Source organism: Alosa sapidissima, chromosome 8 (genome assembly GCF_018492685.1).
Source record: "Alosa sapidissima isolate fAloSap1 chromosome 8, fAloSap1.pri, whole genome shotgun sequence".
Taxonomy (NCBI): Eukaryota; Metazoa; Chordata; class Actinopteri; order Clupeiformes; family Clupeidae; genus Alosa; species Alosa sapidissima.
The window spans coordinates 14,081,439-14,106,438 of NC_055964.1; the positions used below are offsets into that span (position 1 = coordinate 14,081,439).

The 25,000-nt window shown below is 47.4% G+C and overlaps 1 protein-coding gene across 2 annotated transcripts in view; it reads right to left on the bottom strand.

Moving 5' to 3' along the window:
• arl15a (ADP-ribosylation factor-like 15a) overlaps positions 1-25,000 on the bottom strand; it is a 146,641-nt gene that overhangs the window by 69,390 nt on the left and 52,251 nt on the right. For both annotated transcript variants that reach the window (XM_042101082.1, XM_042101081.1), the window contains one exon: positions 8,845-9,053. In XM_042101082.1, coding sequence (XP_041957016.1) covers positions 8,845-9,053 — 209 coding nt within the window. The remainder of the gene's footprint in view (positions 1-8,844; positions 9,054-25,000) is intronic.

Genomic DNA, 25,000 nt, shown 5'->3' on the forward strand with positions numbered 1-25,000 from the left:
CTGGGGGTGGGCTTGGGGGGTGGGAGACACGTGTTTAATTGGGCTTTTAGACCGGAGACGCAGCTCCCTCCAACTGGTAAGCACACCACTCTGGCCCAGAACACGCACCCAGATACATTTAGCATAACTTTCATTTAATATTGAGCAGGACCGATCCTACAGGAGAAGCCGTCGGACGCGAGCCGCGTGCATTATTCACGACGGCACACGCCGTTCGAAAGATGAAGGGAAGAAAAAAAGTCCCTAAAAAAAGACATCATCGTGACCAGGGAACGGGCTGTAACTCAGTGTAACACACCCCCCCCCCCGATACAGTCATCGAGAGGCAGGTGAGGATAACTCAGCTCGTTGAAAGACCATAAGGTCATAAGGTCAAACCAAAAGATACATGTGCAAACTAAGATATGCTTGTGGTGCTTTAGAATTTGAATGCTGCGCTGCACTGTAATTCGGTCTGCCTCAAATTATGTAACAACCGCATCAACTGCTGACGAGAATGACCTCGGCTCTCCTCATTTTTATATAAAGCGCACTTACACCCATAAAAGCACACTGTGGCCAGTTAAGCCATTTTCGCATCTCGTATGAAGTGCGTAAATTACCTCAGAGGGGACAGACTACAGCGTTCCCCCTCTGCAACTGTAGGTTTGTTATCTAAAGGGTGTCTGTCGGTTGGTGTGGCGTGCGAGGGGATGTGCCGTGCTACCGCGGCTCGGGCTGCGTGTATAGCGTGTGAATGGTGGAGTGGTTCTGGAGCCATGGTTTGGTGACATCGCATCGCTGCGCTCGATCGTGTATTGCGTGACAGAGCTGAGGGAGACGGAGAGAGAGAGCGATGGGGGGAATGTAGGTCCAGACGCTCTCTTCAGAGGCTAAGGGTTCAGTATGGGGCGAGTGGGACGGTGAGCGAGAAGGAGGGAGAGAGAGAGAGAGAGAGAGAGAGAGAGAGAGAGAGAGAGAGAGAGAGAGAGAATCAGACAGAGAAATGTCACTTTATATCCCAAATCCCAAAGCTCTAGTCCTGGCTCCTGAGCTCTGTTCTCATTCCATTCTGCTCTGATGGGTCCACTGTACTTATAGACACGCACACACAAACACACACACACAGACACACACACACACACACACACACACACACACACACACACACACAAACTATAAATGCACACCCATATATTCGTGGACGCACGCAAACGCGCGAAAGCGCACGCAAAGCTCAAGCGCACGCAAAGCTCAAGCGCTACTGTACTGCAAAACGCGCCACCCGTCACGTCCTCACCCGGTGCACGCGAGCTCCTCTTCCACACTCACCCACATGCCTTCGACACACGCGAACACACACGCACCCACCGACCCTGGATGTGAACGCGTCAAGACCAGACCGACACGCAACGCTATTTGCATGCAAGGATACTGTCAGACGTATACACACACATGCACGGCATGCACTCAGTTAGAGGAACATAAATAAGCACATATAGGCATACATACATGTTGAGTGTCATAAACATACAACTACTCTCAACTGCTGCTTCATGAACACACACACACACACACACACACACACACACACACACACACACACACACACACACACACACACATATACTGGTACAGACAGATGTTAACAGATGAGAAGAGAAAGACTTTAAAAAACACATAGTATAACACACACACACACACACACACACACACACACACACACACACACACACACACACACACACACACACACACACACACACACACAAAGCAAAGCTCTTCCTCCTCCCACATCCTGAAAATAAAATGTGAAGTATTTCCGATGGTGCAACTTTTCCCCTTTCATGTGAGCTTGGTTACAAGTCAGGATTGCTCCTCATCTTACCAACCCACCCACACACACATGCACACATGCACACACACACACACACACACACACACAAAGGCAGGTTAGCACACCTGTAAAGCCTACAGGTTAGTTTCAGCCATGCAGATATGACTACAAACAATCCACTCCTCTGACTCAGACTCTTACAGTTTGACATGAAAGGGAGAGGCACTGAAAGCATAAGGCAATAGGAACTCCGGTCTTTTCTAGAACTGTAATCTATGTGTGGGTGCATGAATAGTGTGTGTGTGTATGTCTGTGTATGTGTGTGTATGTGTGTGTGTGTCTGTGTATTAGGGTTTAATCCCGGGAAATCTGACTAGACTATTTTCACGATTCCCGGGAAAGGTTTCCGTACGTTATGAAATGGGAACTAAAATAAAAAACGCAAGGAGAGCACGTCTATTGTCATACAGTAACGTTGATGCAGGCGACGGTGCCGTAGGCCTACCGTAGGCCCTCTTCTTGGCCACCAACAGGAGACCACCCAACCCGCAACAGTTGTTTGAAGCTCTAGTACTATTCAGGCTACATCCGTGGAGGCGGAGAGAGCACTTTCTATCTGCGACCAATGTCACGAAAATCCGAAACCGCCTGAGCGCAGAGATCTATCGACGCTCTCTGCTTCTTGGAAGCACACTTCCAGAAAAAAAGAAAGAAAGGCAAGGTGAGAATGAATGCCCTAATAAAGAAATATTTGAAATATTTTACCTTGTGTGATTATTCCTGTTTGCAGCCGCATACAAATCTCAACAGCCACAGAATGGATTTCGTTTAAAAGAATGGTTTAGTAATAATTCAATGGTTTAGGCCTACTTTAGCAGATTTTGTTAGTTTTCATAATGGAGTTCTGTAAAATATTGGTTTTAAAAGGGTTGCCTAGATTTTCAGAAGACAAGTCACAGACAATCCACCTGGCATTTCATAATTAGCGTTGCAGCAGATGTCGCGCACGCAGCTCACTTGATCACGCAGCAAAATTGATCATTGCACAAACTGTGTTGATGATGGACATAAACTGTGCTCTTTTGCCCTGATACAAATAATATAAAAAATGTCAGTTTGGGATTTGGGAACGTATATTTGAATGATGTCGATACATTGGGCTAAAAACAAAACAAAACAAAACAAAAAAAATTCCCCAGAAATGGATCATCTATTCCCCAGGAGACGAAGTGAGCAATGGGGTGATGTAGGCCAATATCAATTCCCCAGGATCTGATTCATCTAATTTTCGAGAAAAAATATTAAACCCTACTCTGTATGTGTGTGTCACATTAGACAACTTGAGGCTTTTCACATCAAATGCCTTCAACACAATGCCTTCACATCATTGGAATCAGCTGGGAAGACCGCATTCCCCATACTGAAATCCTCCAGCATGCTCAATCCTCCAGTATTGAGGCAGTCCTTGTTCGGAGACAACTAAGGTGGGTGGACACGTAATCCGAAGCACTGCATACAGGCTACCCCGCCAGATCCTCTATGGACAACTGCCAGCAGCTAGTAGACCTGGTGAGCAAAAACGCCGCTATAAGGACCAGTTAAAAGAAACTCTGAAGAAAAGCAACATCAAGCCTGAACTCCTTGAAGTCAGTGCAATGGATCGCCATTGCTGGCGCTCCCTGCTCAATGATGGGGTCAAGCATCTAGAGGAGAAACACACTCAGCAACGGACTGAGCGGCTGAAGCAACAACACCTTCCTGCTGTCATAGAACAGCCTCAATCTCCTGACTCAGTCCTCACATGGCACACCTGCGGCAAGATATGCAGATCCAGGATAGGACTCTACAGCTACACACAGTAGTACCACCCCCCCCCCCCCCCCCCCCCCCACCCCCGACCCCAACCCTTCCCCCCATCCCCTTTGCAGGCATTGTCATTATCGCTTGCGATGGACTGACAAACGTGTGTGTGTGTCTGTGTGTGTGTGTCTGTGTGAGGATGACGACGCAATGTGTGTGTGTGTGTAGGCAGCACTTGCGTGCACAGGACCTGCACACATGTACAGTGAGCCATGCTGTCATGCACCCTCCCTCGTCAACAATAACAACAAACAAACAACAGCAATAACAACATCCTCATCAGGGCCATCTCCCTGGGCGCCCTTCACCACACCACGAGCCCTCGGACAGACAGCGCAAATCAAAGGCAAAGCGCCTGTGGGTCCGCCGAGACGCGCTCGGATCCCCAGCACGTGTTTGCAAACAGCTAACAGGGGTCAATAGCTGTCAGGGGCCAGGCAACGGGCAGAGAACAAGGCGGGGGTGGGGGGGGGTGACGTCCAGGCTGGCAGACGGGCAAAGAGGGGGTAGATGGGGCAAGTCGACTGTCCGGACACGGACAGGCCCTATGAAAATAGCCAGGGGAGAAACATGACAGGCTGAGAAGCAATGTGGATCTTACTGATGGGCTGTAACCAGCCACTAATGAGAGTGTGTGTGTGTGGGGGGGGGGGGATGGTAGGAGGAGTGTGTGTCACTGTGTGTGAGTGTGCTTGAATAAGTGTGTGTGTGTGTGTGTGTGTGTGTGTGTGTGTGTGTGTCTGTGTCTGTGTCTGTGTCTGTGTCTGTGTGTGTGCTTGTGTGTGTCTCTGCCATTCCAGAAGCCAGCAGAGCAGAGCAGCACAGAGCAAAGCTGCATCCTTAGATGACCAGGGCACGGTCCCTCACAGGCGCGCACGCACACGCACACATGCGCGCCAGAGAGAGAGAGAGAGAGAGAGAGAGAGAGAGAGAGAGAAAGCGTGGAGCGAGCAGTCAGAGCAGCTGAGGAGAGGTAAAGTGAGGCGAAGGAAAGCGAAGTGGGGTAGACTGAGGAGAGAGCCTAAGGTGAGGCTAATTCCCAACGGCTCCCAGATGGACGTGCAGACCACCGCCGCCACGGCTGTTGTAGCTTATACAGGGGATGTGTGAACATTGTGCAATAGCCAGACACTCTCCCCAAAGGCTTTACTACATACAGTACAGAGCAACATACAGAGAGCATTAGAGCAGAACGCGTTGGCTGGCCCACACACCCACACCCACACACACACACACACACACACACACCAACACTGGCAGTTATAGACTGGGCTAATCAATGTGCATGGAGCAGAACTGTGAACTAACCACACACACGGGGGGGGGGGGGGGTCCTGGACTGCAGCGGACAAGCCTGTCAGTGGACATGTCTGTGGTCAGCGCTGCCTGGCAGGTGGTTTAAATCGGCAGATCACAGTAACCACTTCCTCGTATGTGGCACAATCCCCTTTGAAACACGATAGTGATGTGAATGATGTGAGTAGTGTGTGTGTGTGTGTGTGTGTGTGTGTGTGTGTGTGTGTGTGTGTGTGTGTGTGTGTGTGAAGGCGGCTAGCCATAACATCCCACACAGAGTCTCACTTTCTCTTCCTCTTGCCACTCATCGCTCTGTCCATTTTGGATCCCCTCTTCTCCCCCTCCTCCCCTCAGACGACCACAGGTGTCACCAAGCCAAAAACATAACCTGACACTCAAGACAGACAAATGAGGAGGGGACCACCAGTTTCACACCAGCCTATCTGACCATTTCAGTGTGTGTGTGTGTGTGTGTGTGTGTGTACGCGTGACGGCCTGTTAGGCCTTCTGCGTATTGACTACTTGTTTTCAGGTGTGCTTAGGACTTAACGAGCTGATGAGCTGCACCTGTACACTGGAGTCCTGATAAGAGGACTGCTTCCTCTCCCCTTAGCAGGGCCATTCTTACTTTGGGTTTTGGACATGCAACACTGCACTCAGACACATTGCAAACACACAACATCCATGCATTACTGATGACTGACTTTGACCCACCTCACACTGTTTGTTTGTTATTTGGTTAGTTTGGTTAATAAATCCATATTTTAGTTAAAGATCCAACCTCTCGACTCCCTATTTTGTTGTGGCCTTACCCCTAGACCATAACAGTGTGTGTCTGAGTGGATGCATACAAGCTGTACAGTGTCTAGGGTGGGCACCTGCACAATGTGCATCTCTGTGTGTGTATGTTTGTGGATGTCTGTGTGTGTGTATGTATGTGTGTGTGTGTGTGTGTGTGTGTGTGTGTGTGCTGGCCTGACTCTGTGAGTGTGGGCATGATCTACACATGAACAGTGTTGCTCGTTGCTCGTGTTGCTCGTCTCCTGCTGGTCCAGCATCAGCCTGTGTCACACTCTGTGTCTGTGGGGTATCTGTTCTCACCAACCAGGAAGGGACCAACCCAGCAGGGGGAACTCACCCACCCACCCACCCACCACACCACACCACACCACCCTCCCTGAATCTCCATCCTTTACACCAGGCTTCCAGCGCATCACAATGCATTTTGTTTTGTTTTTTTCTTGGGGGGGGGGGGGGGTTCTCTCCTTTCACACTTCAGCCATGAACAACGTCCAAACTCCTCTCAGCGTTCCACAGGACCGACCATCACTCCTTTTTCTCCCCTGCCCTCAATGGCCACTGGTCTCAAGGGCTGACGCTATAGTCTTTGGCTTTCCTGCTATGTCGACAAGCAGGGGGATTAGCCTTTGGAACAGGACAAAAAAAAAACTTCCTGCTCAGCTAAATCTGGAGTCTGTGCACCGGTCGGCTCAGACACTCACTCTCCTTGGCATGTCCACCAGTGTCTTCCCCGCGTCGGATATAGGCACAGTCGCCGACTTATTAGCGCATTAAGCCTAGGAGAGGTGGGGAGTGGGGGGGTGGGGTGGTGTGCGGGGGTTAGAGTGAGGTACTGTAAGAAGGTAAGAGTGAGGTAAATGAATTAGAACAGTGCAATAGGATGGGCCAAAGAGCATTGCCTGAATGGATTCCAAAAGAAGAGTGGGCTGCCAAAAAAAAGAAATATATATACAGTGTGTGTGTGTGTGTGTGTGTGTGTGTGTGTGGGTGGGTGAGAGATTGTGTGTGTGTGTGTGTGAGTGTGTGTGTGTGTGTGTGTGAAGACATTTATAATAAATAATAAAAAGATAAAAATAAAATGCTGACAGGTTTAAAAGTGAGTGTAAAATAATGCTGCTTCTTGAGAAGGACACTGCCTGCGTGGAGACTATGGGCCAAATGGATGCCAGCGCAAGCACAAAACTAAATGAGATACCAATGGCAACCTGACAGACAGGCGTTGTTTACAGGGAACATTGGCTCTGAAGAAGGGCAAGGGTGGAGGGGGTGGAGCTGGTGGGTGTGAGGGTGCTTGCGGTATCCTGATGAAGATCTGTTGAGATCGAAACATTGCCTTTTTAGACTAAATTTCTTGGCGCTCATGTACAGTGTGCAGACCATCTCCCTCTCTCTCTGACATGTTTTGTCTGGCACCTGTGAAAATATATTTTGGATGTGCGCACCCATTTCCCACAAATATGCTCGCTGTATCGTTGGCAAAAGAGGCTGAAGGACGTTCAAAACTCTCCCAAGCACTTCCTGCCAAGGTTGTGGCGTCGCGCTCCGATGCGCTCCCGGGTCGTGATCTTAAGGAGGTTAGTCTGTGCAGTCTGCGGTGGCGGACTCCCTGGAAACTACTACGGCCACATTCTTCATGTTTACAAATAGCGGCGAACTTGGATGCTGTTGCAACATTTTTGCAAAAAAAAAAGAAAATAAAACACACCTGCAGACAGTGACCTAAATAGAAAGCATGATGTATCTTGTACCTGTTTCCTTTCCAGAGAAATAGTGTTTGTGTCTGTGTGTGTGTGTGTGTGTGTGTGTGTGTTTGTGTCTGTTTGTGTCTGTGTGTGTGTGTGTGTGTGAGGGAGGAGGGATGAGGATTGCTTATGTAGACAACAGTGTTTTATCACATCATGCCAGCTGTGTGTTGCTCATCAAAGAGAAGTGCCACTCTTATCAGAGCAAAACTCTCTCTTTCTCTCTCTCTCTCTCTTTGTCTAGCCCTATATCTCAGCATCCCTCTCTCTATTCTTCTCTCTCTCTATTTCAGAAACTTTCTCTGTCTTTTCATCTTTATCTTCCACACTCCCTCTCACTCTCCCTCTCCCACTCTCTCTCTCTCCCTCTACCACCCCTCCCTCTCTCTCTCTCTCTCTCTCTCTCTCTCTCTCTCTCTCTCTCTCTCTCTCTCATTGCTCGGCTCTGATTCACGCCTCCTGGGTTTTCTCACTGTGTGGAAAGAGGCCATTACTCACGGCGGCGGTCACGTCACGTCACGCTGTGTTTACTCGGCGCCTGCCGTGCCGTTCCACCCAGGTTCCATCTCAGTGTGCGTGTGTGTGTGAGTGGGTGTGTGTGTGTGAGTGGATGTGTGTGTGTGTGAGTGGATGTGTGTGTGTGTGTGTGTGTGTGTGTGTGTGTGTGGGGGGGGGGGGTAAAATAGGGGTTGAGGGGTTTGGGGGTTCTGCAGGATAGGGGTGCACGGTGGGGATGAAAAGGGGCCAAGGGGGCCGTGGGTGGACTCAGGAGAACATCCTTTATCAACAGCGTGACGCAGGGAGCAGGGCATGGACGTAGGCCGGGCCGGACGCACACGAGAGTGAGCGTGTCCCACATTTCTGGTCTTACGTCTCGTATCTCACAAAAGCCCCCGCAAGAGGGGCCGTCATCATCTCAGGGTCGCAACAACAAACTCTTTCCAGCATGGCAACAACTGGCTTGGCCTCTCCTCAGCCCACCCACTCACACACACACACACACACACACACACAGAAATGCTTTCCCCTTCAGACACACAAACAATTCATCCAATGTGTATGCAAGGAAGCCAACATAACAAAACTCTGTTATCCTGCAGGAGGATCAGCATGAGGTACATGTGGGACTGAGAGCAGACACACATGCCTCTCTCTCTCTCTCTCTCTCTCTCTCTCTCTCTCTACTCACACTTCTTCTCTTCAGTTTTTTGATCTACCTGTTTCGCTCCATGCTCCCACGCTCTCTCGAAACACAACCCCCCCCCCCCCCCACCCGCCCTCATCCCATCCCCCCGCCGCCCTCGGTATCTGGACAGTAAAGCTCCTGACCTCGGGCACGGGCCGCGCGGCCGGCTGATCCTGGTGGTTGGCGAGGATGAGGAAGGGCAGCGTGCACAGCTGCGGGTGCTGCAGCGCCAGGTGGAGCTCCGCCCGTGACGCCTCCAGCTCAGCCGGTGAGCACGCGCTGTTCACCACGAACACCACGCCCTGCGAGCCCTGGTAGTAGCGGCTCCAGTACTTCTTTATGTGGTCGGCACCTGGAGAGGGAGGGAGGGTAGAGGATTAGGAGTCATCACCATACCACAATTAACATCGAAACTCTGAAACAGCAGCCGTGAATGACTGGCTGTGCACACTCCCTAGATAAATATGAGAGTGAGCCCCCGGGGTATGAAGTGAAAGCCACTGTTGTCATGGGAATGTGTTATACAGCAGCACATACTTATTAGCAGTAAGTAAGTAAGTAGGGAGGTAATGAGGCAAGGCAGCGGTGCTAAGGGCAAGCTTCCTTTAAACAGTGGGAAGGGATCGGCTTGAGGTTGGCTTAGTACAGTGGTAAGTGGACATAGTGTGGTCTGCAAGCTATCCCTAGTGGCTCCGAGTCACATAGATGGTTTGTTTGCAATATTGACCCAACTCCTATGTAAATCCAAACAGTATTATTTGAATTGTCTGTATAATAGTCCTGACAGACTTCAACAAGCTGAAAGTTTTATGACTCTATGTAGCTACACCAGTTTACACGTACTACATAACTAGCATCCAACTGTCAAGACAGCAGTTAAAAAAATTTAATCCTCTGACATAACAATCACTTGCTTCAAGTCTTCATGTTTCAGTGAGTATTGTGTAATATACTGTTGAAGTAGGCCTACTGTTTTTTTTTTTCAGGATATCTAGGGAGTTAGGTGGTGAGAAGTGGTCTTTGGTCTGAAAACGTTTAAGAAACATTGACCTAATAGAGGAAGGGTTCAGGGTGGAAGGCAAATGATGCAATCAAGAGGCAAGTAGATCATTTATGCAGGCAAGAGCCAAGCTCGTAAATTCGTCCGTAATAATATGGTAATAAATACTCCATTTGCTGGTGGGAGCCTGATGACTGATGATCCCATATTCGACTCACTCAGTTTCTGCCTGACCTACTTCAGCCCAAAGCAGAGCAGCAGAGAGATGGAGGGCTCAGAGGGAGTCCCCACACACCTTTGACCGGATCAGAACCCAGGATCGGAATGCATCTGTACCTGACTGGACCGCATCTGATCTGATCAAAAGGAAAAGAAACTGCTCGTCCTGCCGAGCTCAGACCAGATGAACACACAAAATGAAATGAATGTCTTGGTAAGAGTTATGTGTGGTAAGATATACATCATTCTGGTCACAAAAAAAAAAGAATATTGGAGGTAATGCACGTTTTAGAGACACGTTTAGAGACATGTTTTACAGCGGAAACACATTAACAACCTTCGATTGCCTACCAGAGGATACAAGTGAACGGAAATCAACCTGCTTAAAGTTTTGCTGAGGTATGTAGTGGCTGCTCGTGCGTAGAGGGACATCTCAATGACGCAAAACGGTGAGGCGAGAGATTGAAAAAAACAAATAAACCGCAAAAATTCCACTTAATCCTTCCGCATCCCTCTTGAAGGGAGACTCTCCTAGGACGTAAAAATGAGATTTGCACGCTCCTAAAACATTGGACCGAACATAGAATGAGGGATTTACGGCTTCTCGGATCAGCACCAGCGTGAGCAAAACGCAACACATGGGCCTGAGAGTTGAGGGGGCCAGGTCAGTCTACCTCAAATATAAACAGGTGGGCAAAAGAGAAAAGAGAGGGGGGGACAGAGAGAGGGAGAGAGAGAGAGAGAGAGAGGGAGAGAGTGAGAGAGAGTGAGAGAGAGAGAGAGGGAGGGAGAGAGAGAGAGAGAGAGAGAGAGAGAGAGAGAGAGGAATAAGTGTTCCCATAGACGATCGATCAAGCAGGCTGCAAACAGCAACACCAAGACCATGAAGTTGACTTCCGGTGATCATACATATGGCAACTAATCAAATCTTTATTGAAAATAGCTTTGGATAAAAGCTGAATACAGTACAGTACAGGCATCAAGTCAGATGGTGCAGGAGTAGTGAATCGAGACAGAAAGTGTAGGGATCTGTGGATCATACCAAACTCAAGTACTGCGTAAGGAACAAATGTTTCTGTGCATTACACAATAAAACCAGGACCAAGAACCACTTGCATTCAATTTGTTAGTTGCAGCAGTTGCTGCTGTACAAACCTATTGTTTTATTTGTATTTATTTTTGTTATGACAGTATGAGATAATAACAGCATCCAATTCTGTCTCCTCCAGTGGAAATGGCTGGTGGAGTGTGAACCAGTCTAATCCTCACACTGATAAGGGGAAGTGCTGGATCCCTTCACCACCGTGCCACAGTCAGTGGATGTCACGTTTGTCTTCTACTCTGTATCTTAGACTCGGCACTCACTAAGAGGGCTCCTTTTCTGTGTTTATTTGGCTCTCTCTCGCTCTTTATTTCTTTTTTTCTCTCTCTATTTGTTTCTCGCTCTTTTCCCATCTGTCCTCTGTGCCTGCGCACATAATTCATCCCACTCTTCTTCACTCTGTTTCTCTCCTATCTACCTCTATCGTTTCTCAGAGTAAACACACTAGTCACTCTTTCTCTCTCTATCTCTCTCTCTCTCTCACTCACTCCTCCTCTGCATACGACATGAGTGTTTTTAAGTATTAAGACTACAAAAACCCAACAGTGTGTGTGTGTGTGTGTGTATTTTGGAGGGGGTGTTCAAATACCTCCAATTTATGGCCCCAACATATGGTTTCCTTTTTCTGCACAGCAATTTGGGTGTGCATATCCGCTCGAGAAACAAGCTTCAGTGCACCATAACTTTATTTGTTAGTGTAAGTAATTTGAGGAAGAGGACCTACATGCTCATGACGTGAGTCATCTCTCTCTCTCACACCACACATACACACCCACACACACCCACCCCACATACACACACACACACCGATGGATGGCTCAGGCTTATAAGAGCCGAAGCCAGCGTGGCCCGAGGCGGGAGAGGTGAGTGACCGCATGCGCCGGCCATCTCATTACGGACACCGTCATCCTTATGTTGTCTTTCCCTTTTCTCTCAGGAAACTTCTGTGTCTATGACACATTACAATCGTATGGTCTTATTATAGACCCCTGCCCACCCCGCCCGAGTGTGGCTTCCCCTCTCAGCTCGTAGATCGACTGCTGCAGTGACGTCACAAGCCGTGAGTGAGTGAGCAAGCCAGTAAGGGCCAGTCAAAGTTCATGCACTGATTTAAACTAGGACGTCACTCCCTCACTTTTCACTTGTCTCTACGTTGCCTGAGTTGTGGTCATGTAATATGCTTTGAAAATACTTAAAGTAAATACTTTATACCATTTTATTTTTCTTATATCCTGTCTCTTTTTTTTCTCTGTATGGAATTTCATTAATTTCGGTGTCCTACTGACAACTTCTGCCACCTATTGGTCACTGTCGATGAGGATGGGGTTTTTTTTGGCAGAAAAGCTTCCTTTTTGCAGATGAGCTCTGCCCTGCCAAACCAAAGATTATGGTCTGTTCTGGCACTTGTTCTTTATTACGAATGGCTTGAGAGACGTTTCATGCTCTCTTAAAAGTTGCACTGATGACAAGTTCAAGTTTATTGATTTGATGTAGAGGAAGTAGGATCTGATGAACATCTGGACAAACCCATGTGCAGCCCCGCAACTCAAAACAGTTGAGCCACAAAGGGGGGTCCATGGGGAGGCCCAAGGGACTATAATTATTGAAGACAACTCTTTAATGATCAGTGCCATACAGCATGGGGAGGCCCAAGGGACTATAATTATTGAAGACAACTCTTTAATGATCAGTGCCATACAGCATGGCACTGATCATTAAAGGGGGGTAGCCTTTATTAGCCAGGACAGTGAAGAGAGGATAGGAAATAGGTAAGAAAGAGAAAGATGGGGAGTGGGTTTGGGGGGCCCTAATTGAACCCAAATCTGGATCCCATGGGCACTGAGCCCCTTTGTGGTATAAGACACTGACGCTACCACTGCCAGCAGCATTTCCTTTAACACCAAACACACTTCACAAAGATGGGATAATTGCATGAAGTCAAAAGAAAAAGTTTTAATGAAGATTTCATAATACAAGCCTCTACAAAATGAGCAGACAATTAATGATTTAGAGCTTTTATGGCTACAGGAACACCTTGTGCTGGATGAAAACAAATGGCATGGCTTTCTTCTGTGGTCTCTTTCATTACTGTACTGGCCAACGTGGACATTTGTGATTAGGTTTACTCTAACTCTAACACTAACTCTTTGTCCCTAACACACTTCATCTTCCTTCCACTAAAGAGGACTTTAATCAAGGGTGGCCTCAGTGTGTGTGTGTATGTATGTGTGTGTGTGTGTGTGTGTGTGTGTGTGTGTGTGTGTGTGTGTGTGTGTGAGTGTGAGTGGGGATGAAGGCTGCAAGTGTGTCATTGTTGCTGGCCTCAGATGAGAAGATGGATCAAGGCTGGAGCAAATGATCAGAAAGCGGAAGGAGAGGGTGTGTGTGTGTGTGTGTGTGTGTGTGTGTGTGGGGAGGAAGGCTGCAAGCGTGTCATTGTTGATATTGAAAGGCACATTCCTACTTTTGTTTACATGTGTGTGTGTGTGTGCCTGCATGACTATTGCATGTACATTTGTTTGTCTGTGTGGACTGTTTAGATTCACGTTTGTGAGCATGCATGAAAACATAGAGACATAGGAATGAATGTGTGTGTGTGTGTGTGTGTGTGCATTTATTTGTCTGTGTATACTGTTTATATTGATGCTTGTGTTAACATACATGTGAACAGAGAAGTGGAGTGTGTACTGTAGATGACTTGGTGCATGCACGTGTGTGTCTGTGTGTGTGTGCGTGTGTGTGTGTATGTGTCTGTGTGTATGTGTGTGTGTGTGTGTGTGTGTGTGTCCTTCATTCTCTTCCTGACAGAGGGGCCGTCAGTGTGGCTGAGGAGCTGAGCTGAGCTGACCAGTGTGTGTCATCTGCTCAGCAGCTGTGGAAGCCCTGGGACCTCCACACACTCCTCTTCCTCCTGCTGAGCCTCAGACACTAGATGGGACTGTATTATATCCTCTCCTACACACACACACACACACACACACACACACACACACACACACACACACACACACACACATATACAGTACATACATACTCAAACGCATTCAAACACACACAAATGGAGCTCTCTTTTTCGATACACCAAGACACACTCACATCCAGGAACACTAACCACCAAAAACAAAAATGTCTACCAAATGTCTGCAGACTGTGGAAAGGTCACGGGACCAAAATATTCACCACCTGTCTTTGAACCCACAGGCACCCCACAAGCATCACAGCAGGCACATACACTGATACTGTACCTCCTCCCCACTGTCTTCTAGACAATATCAGCATGCTGCCTCAGGTTACCTTCTCAGGTCACAAGAACACATAGGGCTCTCATTTAAATGGCGGGGTAAAGTGCCAAGTCCAAAGTCAAACTAAACCTTATTTAAGAATGAAGCAAAATCCTTTTGCTGATTTAATGCCATGAGCAAGATCCTTAGCACAAACATCAGAGGGTCAGCTGCATGCTCCCACATGCCACACAATAGCTTTGGTTCATGCTAGAGGTCGAACGATATGGGTTTTTCTATGGCCGATGCAATCTTTAGAAATCAGGGTCAGCCGATGGCCGATTTTTTTTCCGTTGTTTATTCCCTTTATTTGCATGATGATACTTTAAGACTTTAAGACTTTCCATTTTCTCCCAGGAACAACATGAGGGCAGCCGTGGCCTACTGGTTAGGGCTTCGGACTTGTAACCGGAGGGTTGCCGGTTCGAACCCCGACCAGTAGGAACGGCTGAAGTGCCCTTGAGCAAGGCACCTAACCCCTTACTGCTCCCCGAGTGCCGCTGTAGCAGGCAGCTCACTGCGTCGGGATTAGTGTGTGCTTCCTCACTGTGTGTTCACTGTGTGCTGAGTGTGTTTCACTAATTCACGGATTGGAATAAATGCAGAGACCAAATTTCCCTCACGGGATCAAAAGAGTAAATATACTTATACTATACATTGTTGTACTCTTCCAAAAGTGGCTTCTGGCTGGAGTCTACTGGTAATTTAACTGACACAAAGGTCAGTATGCATCACATGTGGTCCACAGCAACAATAACACTGGGCTGCCCACAGATGCACCTGCCTGTAATCAGCTTAATATACTTGAATAGCGGCCAATGCCGATAACGTAAAACATGTCAAAAATTGGACGACCGATTAATCGATCTACCTCGAGTTCATCCATGGGACACTTTGCTCATTGAGTGACTTTGTACTGCGCATATTTAAATGAGTCCACTGAGACAAACATGTTTTGTGCCTTTAATCTGACAGGACAGTGAAGGGATGGGTTGGGATGGGATCGGGATATGCCCTGGGTCGGACTCAAAGCCGGGTTCCCTGAGGGAGCTTGGACCCGAATGTGGTATGGACACTGTAGCCATATGTGCCACATCACCCCCAATGTTCTCTGAGCTACACTGAGGCATCTTTGGGGCTGGCGACAGACGTGGGTGAAAAGCTTGGCGTGGATCATACATGACGTGACTCAAGTTGGTTTGCTGCTGTTGAACATCAAAAGCTAAGTTTAGCCCTCATGGGGCTGCTTCAGCAGCAGGGCTGTGGGGCTCCACTGCTCCGAGCGGATGGTGAGGGTCAGGTCCTTTTGTCTTTTTCCTTCTGTGGGTCTTTAAGGCAGTCAATTACCATCTCCTCGTTTTGCTCAAGGTTTCCTTCAGTGCACAGTGTGTGCACTGCACACATGGAGGACGAGGCTCAGATATGCTGTCCCCGTGAGATGGTGGGAACATGTGACCTTGGCTGTACCATCATTACATCACCACTGACTTATTTACACTAGTCTCAGAAGAGTGGCTCAGTCTATGGGAAACATAAGACAGACCTTTATGGTTTCACTCATATGGGTTCAATACATCTGGGGGGCAGGAGGTATTCGTTATTTATTTATATAGGTTGCAAACTGCCAATTTTGGTTAATATGTAATTGTGTAGTGTGTGTAAATGTGTGTGTGTGTATTTGTGTGTTTGTGTGTGTGTGTGTGTGTGTATGTGTGTGTGTGTGTGTGTGTGTGTGTGTGTGTGTGTGTGTGTGTGTGTGTGTGTGTGTGTGTCGATGAGTGCTTTGTATCTTGCTGGAGGGAACTGGCCCCATGGAAGCAAGGATCAGAGGCTTTCTTCTGATTCACAGGACTATTTTAAACCACCACCAATAAACGTTCAACAACACAGGAATCATGCGGAAGGGGAGATGAGGAAAAAGAGGAGAGGGGGGGGGGGGGGGGGGGGGCAGCTCGTAACACTTTATTCTGTGCTACTCCTCTTCCTCTTCTCTCCATGCTCACTGGGCCGATAATTTTATGAAAACGACTGAGGCCAAAAAAAAGAAAGAAAGGAAAAAGCGAGTAGTTTCAAATTTACTATGGTGATAAGCGGCGCCTTCTGGTAAATTCCGCCCTGAACCATGACGATACAGGCCATTAAGATGTCTGTCAGTGGCAGAGCAGGTCTGGACCCTCAGAACTCACATCTGCAGATGGTCATAGGGCAGGGGTGTGAGGGAGGAAGAAAGGGAGTTGAAGACAGAAGAGAAGTGCAAGGGAAGAGAGGGATATACTTTATTAAAAAATGTTTGATAAAAAGATGACACTACTGAGCAATGGACTTAAGTATGTGAACCCCATAAATTCAACAGGACCAAAAGAATGGCAAGGATGAAAAACAAGGGGGCTGGGAGAAAAAGAGAGAACTGAAAAATACTGTACACAAAAAAAGAAAGGAAGAAAGGGGCCAGAATCAGACAAGAGAAAATAAGATAAATATATGGAGAGACTATGAAAAACAGGAGGTCGGACAGACCACAAGCCACAGAAAATGGAAGAGAAAGAATATTGCAACAGATGATATCATCAAAGAAAAACAAAGGAGAGAAGGTTGGCGAGCCAACGGGGATCAACGCGGTGTGGTAAAGCGAGGGACTGGTTCGGGGCCTGTTTCCTAAAGTTTCAAACAAGTCTCAAAAAGATCATGAGACCTTGATCGCGTTTTAGGGAATCATCTAGGAAGGTGATGTGAGAGAAGAGGAAATGGAGAAAGCATGTTTGATTGCTCATCTTCGTCTTCCTGTCTCTGATGGAGGCGCTGATGACTCAACCACAGACTGCCGCTACCAGGTTGGTTTAGGCATTTGTTTCGGCTTACTCACTTTTACGAGGCATGAACGTGATATGCTCTCTTTCTCCTCTCCTCTTCTCTCCCTGTATCTTTTTTCAAGAAAAAAAAACATGGCAGGGTGCAGAGAAGGCCTGCTGCTTCCTATGTTTCTGGTTCCTAGTATTCTCGGCCCCGTCTACTATCACCCCCCCCCCCCCCCCCCCCCCCCCCCCATGTCTTCTCTTCTTTACCTTTACCACGGTAAAAAAACATGTTGATGGCCTGACTCCTGCTCTTCACAGTTGAACTCCAGTCAAAGCAAATCTTCTTTGAAGTCGACTAACACGAACCAGATTCCGCCAAGCAGCTGAGCATTTAGAGACATCTCTACCTCGGGAGACGGCACATGCGGCGCACATACGCGCAAGCGCGCACACACACACACACACACACTTGCACACACACACACACACACGCACAGTATACTATTGATGCAATACTGAGGCAGAGGCGTAGAGCTTTTAGAATCTCTGCAGGGCAAAGTTATTGTTCTCAGTACCCCTGCTGCTCTCCTGTGAGACTAAACATTAGCCTAATTAATAGTGACCTTTCCTTAGATACAACCAGAATCATTCCACTGGAACCAAAGTTTTAAAAAAGAAAACCATCTTAGCTCTCCAGTTTTCACCATCACACTATGTCAGCAGCAGATGGATAACATTATAGAGAAAGACAGACAAATGGATATAATTCTATAAATGTGACTACATCTTTCATCAGCTTAATCCTTAGTGGCTAAAGACACTTTTTAGAGAGAGAAGGACCTCTGGCATGAAGGGATTTTGGCATGGGAGCTCTACAGACAGCTACAAAGAGAGCATCAAAAACATAGCAGAGAAGAGAAGCGAAGGTGAAAGGCAAAACAAACAAACACACAGAACACACTGTTGATCTCCTCAGCAAAACATAATGACAATTTACAAATGATTCCAGTCGAGCTCCGTGTGCCTCCCCCTCTGGGAGAGAACTGCTTCCTCCGCAAATCCATTATCGTTATCGTAAAGAAAACCACATTACGCTCACATTTTGGAATAATACGAACCATACTTGGCCCAGAAAGCCTTTCAGCACAGTGGTTTCCCCAGCATGAACGTTCTCAGATATTCTGTCTCTGATGACTGTGAGAGGGTCTTCTGCTACAGGCCCACACTGATCTAAACCTACAGTACATGTGCAAAACAGGGAAAACACACACAGGCCGCACTCGTGGACCCTAACACACACACTTTCTCTCTCGCAGACATACACACATGCACAGTTAGAAAAAAGAGAGAGAGAGAGAGAGAGAGAGCGAGAGAGAGAGAGAGAGATGCTAGTGCAGTTTTATCTGACCACAGCTGAAACACTAGCGGGGCAGATACTCTTATTATGACTGCTACTTCATCGGCTGTCATCACACATACCACGCCATCCAAACTGCGTCTAGACCGCTGGTCTCTCCTCATGTCTGACATCGCTGTCATCGGAGAGGCCAGACGCGCTCGCAGACACCACTACAGTAACGCAAGCCGACAGGGTCCTCTCACCTCACATCACGACCCAAGCCTGCACGCTGCAATCAATAGCAGAATCCACAACAGCAACGACATTCATCAAATAGCCATATCTAAATGAATAGCCGAAAGCCATGCAAAGAATGTCATATAAATGTGCATTGCCATATTATCCATAGTGAATAGGACATGCCATCACACCTATACAATATATATGTTGCCCTGCTGTATAACTTACTGAAATACTGTCCAGTACCACAAATGGTAATAGCAAATTTCTATACCTGGGACCAACTTATATACTACCCTGAGCTCAATTGGACCAGTGCCGCTATCTCTGCCCTCCCTCAACCCTGTGCCAATGCCCTTGCCAGTGTAAACACTCACAAGGTGGTGAGCTGGAAGCTGGCATGGCAGCTGAGGCACGGCGCTGGCACGAGGGCGTTGGGGCTGGCAGGACGGGCCGAGCCATGACGGCCGGGCGTGTAAGTTAGACAAATAGAGAGGGGGCAGGAGGGGGATGGGTGGGTCTCAGTAAACTGTCGACGCGTTGAGCGGTTGACGGGTTTAAGGGTTGTGGGTTGTGGCTTGGAGGAGGGGTGTGTGTGTGTGTGCGCGCGCAAACGTGTGTGTATACTGTATGTGTGTGTGTGTGTGTGTGTGTGTTGTGGTTTTTCGGGGCAGCCAGACAGTACACACGCTGTGTCCGATGCGTCTGTTGGACATTCCCCCAGGCTCGCGTCAGCGTGCTATTTGTGCCCCATTTACAGAGGAGCTAAAGTCGGAGCTGCACCGTTCTGCTCTGCCCTGCTCTGCTCTACGCCACGGCACGCTGCCCCGCGGTGGACCAGTGACACCGGAGATCCCTCCTCCCAGGAGCACCCGTCTCGGCGTGTTTAGACGCGTTTGTCGTGCCTCGCGTGCCCGTCGGCTGACGCAAATACGAGACGGACAAGAAGAGAGTTATTACAGCTGGTGACGCCAACCACTCTCACTGAGGTTTTGCCCAGGGTGAGGTTTTGCCCAGGGTGAGGTTTTGCCCAGAGTGAGGATTTGCCCAGGGTGAGGTTTTGCCCAGGGTGAGGATTTGCCCAGGGTGAGGATTTGCCTAGGGTGAGGTTTTGCCCAGGGTGAGGATTTGCCCAGAGTGAGGGCTGAAGTCAGGTGCTGAGCAGAGAAACACTCAGGTGAGCGCAGTCTTCAAAACAAAATCCACCAGGGGATCAGTGTGCACATAAACACATAAAGGACCCTCGTTTAACTAAAGCCAATTGAATAACTAGGCCAAATCTATTTGCTAATTTAATGCCATCAGCATGATCCTAAGCACAATGCTCAATGCATGCCACACGACAGCTTAGTTCATGCAGGAAACACTTTGCTCATTGCCTGACTTTTGCAATTCATTATTGTACACCATGAATTAAATGATGACGCTCCCTAAGGTTCCTATTTAGAGTCAATGTTCCACTCCATTTTATAGGCCCTACTAGTAGTAGGTCTACTTACACAAAACATGAACGTGTGCTAGTGAGTGCTATGAGGTAAAACATTCAGACACCAGGTCAAGTGACTCGTGAAAAGACGTTGTTGGGAAAACTTCTATTACTAAAAGCATGGCGTAGAACGCACACCAGCAACTGATAACCAGTGCCTGACAAGCATTAGAGATCTGATTTCCGACACACTAAACGAGAAACACATTGAAACGCTCGGCCTGACGCAGACCAAAACTGATGTTACGCAATATCACCCCTGCAGTACACAATGTCTCAGGTTCAAGTGCGAGTGCAGTCTTTGGAAATGTTTTACATTGGCAACAGACTGTTATCCCTAAGAAACAACTACCTAAGATACATTTAAAGCCAAGTGATTGTTTGATGTGTTCTTAAGGTAACAAAATCACCCGGAAAACATTTAACCACGACAGCTCTGGAAGTTCTCCTAAAGCACATTGACATTTTACACATTGACATTGTATGTGGTTTGATTCTCATACATTTTGGAAGTATCTTTTATAACTTGTTCTATTACAATCACAATGCAATAGGAAATGTATCTGTATCTACTTCTTGTGTTCAAGAAAAGCATCGGCTTTCTTCTCTTCTCTCACTCCTCTCTGAAAAATGAATGAGGGATGAGCTGTAGCCTACTTCCTCTAAGGAAGCTCCCAGCTGCACATTGTTGTGTGGTGTTCCTGCAACGGAAGCACTCTACACACTGTCCCATATGTGCCATAAAATTCTCTTCTTCAGACCAAGGATGGAGAAGAATCCTCCTCTACCCCAATGCACACACACGTACATGAACGAATGCACGCATGCACGCACCACACACGCACGAGCGCACACACACACACACACACACACACACACACACATATTTACAGACTAATCACACAGAGTACACACAAACAAACAAACACATACACAAACAGGAAGTGGAGTTAAATATGCATGATCCTGCTTATGCAGACGAGAGGGGTAGTAGCACTGAGTCAGACACGGAGCCCTGCCTGTGACCTGCCCCCAAATCCCCTTTCCACTGAGCTGGCCTGCCCCTGGCAAGAGTGCCCGGCCTCAGCGTAAGCCTCCTGTGCCCCCAGCGGGCAGGCGGGCAAGGAGGGGGAGGATGCCACGCTCCAGAGGACACGATTGACATCAGTTTGTCATCACCTCAGCGTACCGAATCATGGATTGGTTGCAGGAATTTGACTGCTGTGTGAGGAACCATTTGTAATACAGTTTTATAAGTGAGGCAGCGGAAGAATCATTCCAACTATTGGATATTTAAGTGGAATTACAGGGGTTCCTTTTATTCAATTACTTTAGTCAGTTAACTCGCTGAGTGAAGAGTGAAGACAGGTTGTGAAATTTTTCACCAGAGTTACTGGAAGCGATAAAGCGCTTCACTCAAACCACATGTCCATGAATACCACATATCATATAAAAGACAGATTCTCTTCTTGGCTTGAGGTTTGAACAGAGGTACCCAAAACGTTGAATGAAGCTTTTACATATGAACTACTACACAAACCTCACTCAAGAAAATGAGAAAGGCAAGACAACCATTGCACTATCACCATGACACTCATTCACATAGAGCACCTTACCTTACCTTACTATGCACAGAGAATCACAGGCTCAGTCCCTGCCTCAGTCATTGCAAGCGCCTCTGATTGATTAATCACCACTATGTGGATACTGTTTTTAGAATTGATTTAGATTAAGTGTTAGTTAGTATAATTTGTATTTTAGTATATTCTTTATCTTCTACTGTCCTTATTGCTTAGTTGTGTTTTTATATTATATACTTTAATTATTTTTTTCTGCTGTTAAAGAATGTGTATGTGTTGTCTGTATGCTGCGGAGACCTTGAATTTCCCCTGGGGATCAATAAAGTATCTATCTATCTATCTATCTATCTATCTATCTATCTATCTATCTAACTTGTAACAGGGATCCATTATGAAGACTATGGGTAATAGCTGTATGATACAACAGCTAGTTCTGCCAAACTACTGTAGTTGCAGATTGTGTCTACGAACAGATCACAGCCTTGATGTTATTCATGATAACATGAACACAGTCGGTCTTAAATTATATCGTATTGCTTAATTATAACAGTCAGTGGAGTGATCTGGTCTCATTTCCCCATGTAACAAGAGCAATTTACACTGAGTAAACTAAACTACTAACCGGCGTCTCTGAACAGCTTCAACTTCTGCATCAAATAAGACAAATGTCAACGTGGCTAATGTGTTTTTGCTACAGCTACCTCTAACCCCTAGGATGGTTTTCCTTTCATCAGGTAGCGAAGCGCGGAAGTAAGGAATACCACCATTCCCGGGAGAGTGAGATGGGAGCGACAGATGGCAGCACGGTGCGCTATAAATCAGCTCCACCACAACAGAGCCGCCATGTGACAAAAAGCCCCATGCCCAGAGAAGCACTCTTAGAGTCAGTCCAGTCCAGCACTGTCCTGCACTCCAGACCCCACACACAGCACCTTTCTCTTCCCTCTCTCTTCCCTCTCCTCTCACTCTCTCTTTCCTCTCCTCTCTCACTCACTCTCTTCTCTCTTCCCCTTTGACTCTCTCTCTCTCTCTCTCTCTCTCTCTCTCTCTCTCTCTCTCTCTCTCTCTTCCCTCTCCTCTCTCACTCACTCACTCCCTCTCTCTTCTCCCTCTGACTCTCTCTCTCTCTTCCCACTCCTCTCTCACTCACTCTCTCTTCTCTCTGACTCTCTCTCTCTCTCTCTTCCCACTCCTCTCTCACTCACTCTATCTTCTCTCTTCCCCTTTGACTCTCTCTCTCTCTCTTCCCTCTTCCCTCTCCTCTCTCACTCACTCACTCACTCCCTCTCTCTTCTCCCTCCCTGTTGCTTGGGGTCTCCAGGGAGAGGAGGAGGAGGAGGGGGCCCTCACAGGGGCTCTGTGGCTGCTGGGGAGTCACTTGTCAAGATACACAGTACACCTGTCTTGTCCAAGGGCTCGCACAAAAACACATAAATTACTCGGGCCTGGTCCTCGCTCTGAACATTCTCGTAAATACAGCCCTCGAGACGCGCCACACACACCCCAGCGCTGGAGATTTATGTCCCTCCCAAAGCTCTCTGTTCAGTGTGTCGGCATGCCTCCCGTGATGGCCCTCTCCACCACCCCACATTGCACCACACCTCCACACACTCCTCTTCCACCGTCTCTCAAACACACACACACACACACACACACACACACACACACACACACACACACACACACACACACACACACACACACACCATCCCCTACCTACCTCCCGATCCAGCATCCCACCGACTTTAGGAAAACTGTTTTTGGACCGAAACGGGCCTCTTGGGGCAAGAGAGTTGGACAAGAGGCACTCGTCCAGAACAGAAGGCCCCTGCTCTGGGTCTCCCGGCGACGCTCAGGTGCACCTGAGAGTGTGGGCTAGCTTGGAGCAGCAGCAACAGCAGCAGCAGCTATGTCGGCGGCTTCCCACCACATCTAATACGAATATCAGACGCGCGGAGACAAACGGCCCTCGCTTCGAAAGGCAAGATGGTGTTTCGATTATGCCGTGAGAGAGCAAGACACAGAAAGAAAGAAAGAAAGAAAGAAAGAAAGAAAGAAAGAAAGAAAGAAGAAAGACACTTTTCCCAAAGGTGCAATCTGGTTAAAGGATAACCACACTCTGGCCTGTAATCCAAACTGATCTCTGAGGTGAAGAAGTCCACCGCTAAAATACTACAGATCCCCCATTGAACCTCCTGGCCCCCTCGGCCAAATCCCAGTCCATCTCGGCCAAACCCCAGTCCATCTCGGCCAGCCAAAACTAACACCTCACCTATCTGTCTAGAACACGAGGCCTAAACCTAATAAAGACAAAATATAAAGCCTGGTGGATATTAAAAATGACACACCTTTCTTCGTTGGCCATTTCAAATACACAGTCTGCACTACCCGCAGTTAGAATATCAACTTAGATATCTGAAGAGACAAGGAGGACTGTATAATGTGCTTCTAACCTTACATGTGCAAGTAGTACATTAAAGCATGTTAAAACAATAGCACTGTCCTCAGTCTCCAGGTTGATGAACCGGACAGAACATCACACCAAAAACACAACATTAAGACTTGTTACAAAACACGACAATGATATCAAAGAGCAGAACTGGCCATTAAAAATAGATTTTCAGCAGACAAAATAGATAGCGTTGTTCCCCTAGGCCTTGTCTGCTGAAACTTTATAACATTTGCTCTTGAAAACAGCAAATTAAAAATAGCAAATCTGTTTTGATTTTGCACAAAGAGGTGATATGAGTTATGGAGTGTGTGTGAGTGTGTGTGTGTGTGTGTGTGTGTGTGTGTGTGTGTCTGCATGTGTGTGTGTGTGTGTGTGTGTGTGTGTGTGTGTGTGTGTGTGTGATAGTGTGTGTGTGTTTCTGTGTGTGTGTGTGTGTGTTTGTGTGATAGAGAGTGTGTGTGTGTGTGTGTGTGTGTGTGTTTCTGTGTGTGTGTGTGTGTTTGCACTACCCGCAGTTAGAATATCAACTTAGATATCTGAAGAGACAAGGAGGACTGTATAATGTGCTTCCAACCTTACATGTGCAACCAGTAAATTAAAGCATGTTAAAACAATAGCACTGTCCTCAGTCTCCAGGTTGATGATGTGAATTTGATCCACAGATAGAACCGGACAGAACATCACACCAAAAACAGACTTGTTACAAAACACGACAACAATATCAAATAGCAGAACTGGCCATTATAAATCAATCAACATGTGCTCTTGAAAACAGCAAATTGTTTGTCCTTATAACAAATCTGTT